At 32.2% G+C, this 6,592-nt stretch overlaps 1 protein-coding gene across 1 annotated transcript; it reads left to right on the forward strand.

Moving 5' to 3' along the window:
- The first annotated feature begins 4,864 nt into the window (after positions 1 to 4,864).
- LOC128127674 (uncharacterized) lies at positions 4,865 to 6,279 on the forward strand. Its single transcript, XM_052766335.1, has 4 exons — positions 4,865 to 5,011; positions 5,111 to 5,324; positions 5,374 to 5,772; positions 6,041 to 6,279. Exons 1-4 carry the CDS (start codon positions 4,865 to 4,867, stop codon positions 6,277 to 6,279), a joined length of 999 nt encoding a protein of 332 aa, XP_052622295.1.
- Positions 6,280 to 6,592: the final 313 nt, after the last annotated feature.

Here is a 6,592-nt window from a genome sequence, read left to right on the forward strand (position 1 = left end):
TGGGACTTTCTTGTGAAATCGTTAATTAAGACTTTACTGTAAAAAAAATAAAGTCTAGGACTTTCTTATCAAATCGTTGAAAATATTGGGACTTTAGTATATATATAATTTTTTTTGTTAGAAATTTAATGGTATGATACTCTTTAAGCATAAGAGTTATTGAAACATTCTCTAATCAGGTAGATCCTATTGAAATCATTAACGTTTGCTTCTTGTTAAATCGTTTTTTTAATCTCAACAAACCGACATTAAAAAAAATTGAGATAATCAAGAAATAAAGAAAGAAAGAACTAGGTTTGTGTTTGTATAAAGCCAGACAATTTCGTTCTTTTCGATTTCTTATATCTCCATTTTTGAGATTGCAAAAAACCAACACAACCTTCTTTCTTTCTTTCTTTCTTTCTTGATTTTCTCAATTTCTTTTAATGTCGGTTTGTTAATATTAAAAAAACGATTTAACAAGAAGCAAACGTTAAGGATTTCAATAGGATCCAGCTGATTAAAGAAGGTTACAATAACTCTTATGTTTAAAGAGTATCATACAATTAAATTTTTAACCAAAAAAAATTATATATACACTAAAGTCCCAATATTTTTAAGGATTTGATAAGAAAGTGCTAAACTTTATTTTTTTGACAGTAAAATCATAATTGACGATTTGACGAGAAAGTACTAAACTTTATTATTTTTTTTTTTTTTGACAAAAAAGTCCCTATTATCGGCTAACCGGAAAAAGGGTAAAAGTGTTAAAAACTGCCGGTAATTTGGACTTTACTGTTAAAAAAATAAAGTTTGGGACTTTTTTGTCAAATTGATGAAAATATTGGGACTTTACTGTATATATCCCATAGAAAAATGATTTTGTAAACCGCCTTTTACTACTTTCAAAATAAAAAGTTTTTTAAAAGTCACACTTCTACCTTCTGAAAAATATTTATGACTTTTTTTTTTATCAAAATTGACTATAAAATAACCATAAATTTATCTGAATATTTTTTTAAGAAAAAAATTATTAACTAATATAAACCTTTTTCAAATCAAATACAAACGTATTTTTAAAAGAAAAATCATAGGTATTGGTTACAGGCAGGACAATCGAAGCTGAAAGGACATACATAGATTGACCTACTATTAAGAACCGAACAGTCAATAGTGCACTACAAGAGAATCGGTACTAAAGATATTAAATGGGGGGATTTCGTTGATATTAAGTCGACTATAAACTATTCATCTTGCTTAAAATCGTCGTTGTGTATGGGAAAGAGGGCGTCTACTTATGCTTGGTTGGGAAAAGGGTGAATGGGCGGCAGGGTTGTGCCTTTTCAGTCAATCTCCAGACGCTCCTCTATTGGTGCGAGTTGTAAGGAACCTTGATCTCAAGTCAAGTTGGTGTGCCATATGTCTTTGAAGTTAAGTCATTTCCTAAGACAACTTCTCTTATTCTTTCTATGATAATCCAAACTGCAGCTACACGGAACCTGCTCAGAACCAATCGATTCCTGAGCCATGTTCATCAGCAATGGCGAAGCATAGGTGGATTCATAAGGTATCCCGGGGTATCCCAGGATACCCCTAAAAAAATAGTAGTGTTGTTTTTTTCGGAAAAATTCGTTTTATATTGCGGTTTTATATCGGGAAAAACAAATTGGGTTACCCTAAAAAATTCTAGGTTATTTCTAAATGGACCAAAATACAAAATAACCCAAATGGTCCAAAATTTTAAGCCCACACCAATTAATTTATTGAAACAAAGAGGTATTAAGCCCAATAGTCCAATTAAAAAAAATGTAATCACGTAATTGGATTATTCAACCGTCACTTCGTGCGTCGTCAGTCCTCAGGAGACTTCTTCTTAATTGTCAACTTCAAAATCGAAAATCGTATTCTACCCTTGCGGCCTAGCTGCAATCGTGGACATCAGACTCGGACATCAAGCATTCTCAATTGCAAAATTCTGGCACCTCCTCGGATATTCCATCACAATGAAACAAGTTAGTATAACCAAAATACTCATCTCTATTATCTATTCAGGTTAATTCAAATTCTAATTTGTTCTTATTATGTTTGAAAAATTAGAAATTAACAATTAACTTGGTTAAATTAGAGACTTAGGGTTAATACTTAATGATTATTTGTTGTTGAAACTTAAAATCAGGTTATAGTTGATATATTTTTATTGTAGATTGTTATTTGTTCATTTGTTTTTGAAACTTGGTATCGAGATTATCAGAGACGAATCCCTTTAGGGGCCAGGAGGGGCCACGACCCCTCCGTTTTTTTTTTCCATTCTAATACCAAAAAAAAATTTATATACTACCTTATTAGCTTAAGGTATATATTATTATCGGGCATTGGCCTTGAGGAATTTCAAAAAGCTAACAAAAGAAAGATAATTGATCCATTATAACAGATCGGTAGAACAAATATGTAAATTGTAATTATTAATCTTAAAACTAGTAGATAATTACCTTCATAAATGTGATTTGAGTAAAGAAATAAACAACGATATTGTGCTTTAAGGAGATAAAATAGGAGGAAATGTAGGAGGAAAGAAGTTATAGAAAATAAAAAAGATAAAGATCAAAACAGAAAAACGAAATCATCTCAAAACATTTAAAAAAAGGGTTGAATATAGGGAAGAGTGAATCGTCGCTTTCCACCGGAAAAGTAACACCAATAGCAAGCAACAAACCTGCCCTATTTCACCTTCCCTGTCACCTCGACTCATTGTGTAGGTAAGCAATCGTCGTCTTCATTTGTGGTTTTCTTCCTTTTGCTTTACAGTAGACTCATGTAGGAGAAATTGTAATTTGTATTTGTTTATATATATTTTTTTAATGGTTTGCTTTCATTAATACACAATGTCGGAGTTACTATACCTTGAAGAGTTTTCATGATTTGTCTCTTTGTGATTAAAGAATGGTTTTTAAACGATGGTCAAATTATTTATGCCTCATAAAGTCCACCGTACAGCTAAAATGTTGTTTTTATTTTTGTTTTATATTTATATATGTTGTTAAATATAAAGGTCTTTGGTTAATTAGGATTTAAAATTATATATAAAATATATAGCTACAACTTTGTTATTACATATCAATTTAAAACAAACAGGTATGAATTGTATTTAATATTACTTAGAGTTTGCTTTGATTGAAATAAAATAAAACTATTACTCATACCGTTGCTCGGCCCCCCCTTCTTGTATTAATTGTGTTCTGCCCCTGGAGATTATATCTTAATAATTGATAATTTGATTGTAGGTTACTAAGTTGTTATTTGTTGACTATTGTTGAAACTTGAAATCAAGTTTATAGTTCATATATTTTGATTGTAGGTTGCTATTAAAAGTTTTTTCAAAAGACATTTAGTTGTGTTGGTGATTTGTTTCACTAATGTGTTTTAAGTGTAATGGGATTACTTTTGTTGACCAAAAGTGATCTTGATAAATATTAAACAAGTAAGGAAGGTGTGGAGTGCACACTTGTTTAAGTTTATTCAAGATTAAAAGTAGACTGTCATTTAGGGGCGAAGCCCCTTAACGAACGGGGGTCCGGGGGCAGCGCCCCTGGGAGCGGGGTCCAAAGGGCGGCAGCCCCTGGCGGGGTCCAAGGGGCAGAGCCCCTGGCTTGGTATTAATTCTTATAGAAAACACGGATTTATGACAGTTTGTTGACTGTTGCCAAACTGTTTTATGACAGTTTTCAGACAAAGAAGGTATTTAACCGATTTTGGTCAGTTTTTTCTGGTACTTACGAAAATTCATACACTCATTCTCTGTTCTTTTCTCTTATGAGTCTTATCCAATCAAAGATTAGGGAGTACCACCCAATACTTTGATTTGAAAGTGAAATCACAATTCTCAGAATTTCCAAGGCTATTTTATCCCTATTATCTTACAAGTTGTAAGAGACAATAATAGTGAAGGAACTTCCAAAAAAAAAATAGGGCTAATGAAAGTAATCAAGTTCCACAAACTAATCAACCAATATCAAAACCACAAGAAACACAATCTAATGACCCTACTCAAGTTCCACAAACTAATCAACCAATGCCAAAACCAAAAGTGACACAATCTTTTGATTTGAATGAGCTTCCTTCGGACCAGTGGGATAGGCCAATGATTACATCTTATAATCCTAATCAAAGGGATGAAATAAGGAGGACATATTTGATTAAAGGGCCTTGTCAACCAAAGGGGCATAGTTTTGAATATACATTTTTTAGTAATAAGCCAAGACGTTTTGTTGTGCGATGGTTTACTGATTTTCCATGGTTAGAGTATAGCATAAAAAATAAGAAGGCATATTGTTTTTGTTGCTATTTGTTTGGAGATATGGTAGGGGAACAAGGTGGAAGAGATGCATTTATAACCGAAGGCTTTGACAATTGGAGTAAAAAAGACTCATTCCGGAAACATATGGGTAATATTCAAAGTTATCACCATAAGGCCCAAGAAAAGTGTCATTTGCTATTGAGAAAAAAACAATCTATTGATGAAGTCTTTCATAGGCAAACAGAACTTGAGAAAAGTAATTAGAAATTCGATTACATGCTACAATCCATAGTTGTAGATTTTTATTGAAAAATGCATTACCATTTCGTGGACATGATGAGATGGAAAAGTCTAATAACAAAGGACTTTTCATTGAAGTATTATATTTTATTAGAGAAGATAATGAGAAGATTTTTGAAGTTACTTTAGAAAATGCTCCAAAAAATGAAAAGTTGACTTCTTTCACGATTCAAAAAGATATTGCCGATTGCTTTTCAAAAGAGATAATCAAGTCTATTTGTGATGAAATTGGTAAAGATGTGTTTGCTATTTTAGTTGATGAGTCTAGTGATGTTTCCAAAAAAAGAACAAATGGCTATAGCTTTGAGATATGTTGATCGAGTTGGGAATGTAAAGGAAAGATTTATTGAAGTTGTTTACGTGTTGGATACATCTTCTTTGACTCTTAAAGTCGCCATTGATACCGTATTTTCCAACAATAACTTGAGTATGGCTCATGTGAGAAATCATAAAATATTTATTCCTTTAAATTTTAATACGGTATTAGTTTTATTTTTATTTCTTATAGTTTTTGTATTAACATTTTTAAATATATAGGTGAGGGGACAAGGTTATGATGGAGCAAGTAATATGAGTGGTGTACTCAATGTTTTGAAATATTTGATTTTAAATGAAAACAATTTTGCACATTACATATATTGTTTTGCACACCAACTTCAATTAGTGGTTGTGGTGGTTGCAAATAAACATGACGATGTTGATGAATTCTTTGAACAACTAGCTTTGGTGGTTACTGTCGTTTGTGGGTGTTGTAAGAGAAAAGATATGATACGAGAGATGAAAAAAAGAAAGTGTGGCAGCTGAAATTGGTATTGGTGAAACAGAACCAAGAAGAGGGTTGAATCAAGAGATTTCTCTTGTTCGAGTTGGAGATACTAGATGGGGTTCACATTTTAGAACAATTGTAAGTTTGGTAAATTTGTTTGCAGAAGTTGTTGCGGTACTTAAATATGTCAAAGATGAGGGGTCTACTTTATCTAACCGTAATCAAGCAAAGGGTATTTTGTCATATTTCAAGACACTTGATTTTGTGTTTCTTTTACACTTGATGTTGGAAATTCTATGCCTCACGGATACCTTGTCAAAGCATCTTCAAAAAATAGATCAAAATATTTTAAAAGCGGCTTTGTTAGTAAAAGGGACAAAGAAAGCATTGCTAGTTTTTAGAAAAAGTTGGGTTTCCACAAATTTGGAAGAAAGTATGTGTTTTTTGTGAAAAACATAGTATTGGAATTGTGGACATATCAGAATATTATGTCACCCCACGCAAGTGTAGGACCAACTGTGATTTTTAACACAATTTTAGATATGCAAATTTAAGAATTTGGGGATAGATTTAGTAAAGTTGGCAGGTAGTTGATGGAGAACATGGCACCATTGAGTCCTTGTGAATCATTTTCTAGTTTTGATAAAGCAAAGTTGTTACAGCTTAGCGAGATATACAAAAAAAAAAATTTGACGATTCAGAAAAGGCGCAACTTAATGGACAGCTTGATATCTATTATCACTCTTTGCTCCATGATGAGACATTTTTCAACTTGAAGGGAATTGCAGACCTCTCTCATTTGTTGGTGGAAACCGAGAAGCACCTCTCTTTTCCTTTGGTTTGTAGATTATTAAAACTAGCTTTGTTTTTGTCCCTCACAACCGCAACCGTTGAACGGTGTGTTTTCTGCAATGAAGTTCTTGAAGACCAATTTGCGTAATAGAATAGGTGACAATTTATGAATGGTGCTTTGATTTGTAGTGTAGAAAATGAAGCACCAGAGAATGTTAAGACTGAAAATGTAATTATTCGTTTTCGTAAAATGAAATATCAAAGAGGTAAACTTAAAAATGTAATTTTGTTATGGAAGTTGAACTTTATATCTAATGAAATTGCGGTTTTTTTTCTTACTGTATATTTAGAAAAAAAAAAAAAAAAAAAAAAAAAAACGGGATACCCCTTTAGTTTGACCATGGCTCCGCCACTGTAGCGAAGATACTTCGGAAGTTTCGAGTTGTATCGGTTAAAGTTCA

This window comes from Lactuca sativa, chromosome 8, assembly GCF_002870075.4.
Source record: "Lactuca sativa cultivar Salinas chromosome 8, Lsat_Salinas_v11, whole genome shotgun sequence".
In the NCBI taxonomy this organism is placed as follows: domain Eukaryota; kingdom Viridiplantae; phylum Streptophyta; class Magnoliopsida; order Asterales; family Asteraceae; genus Lactuca; species Lactuca sativa.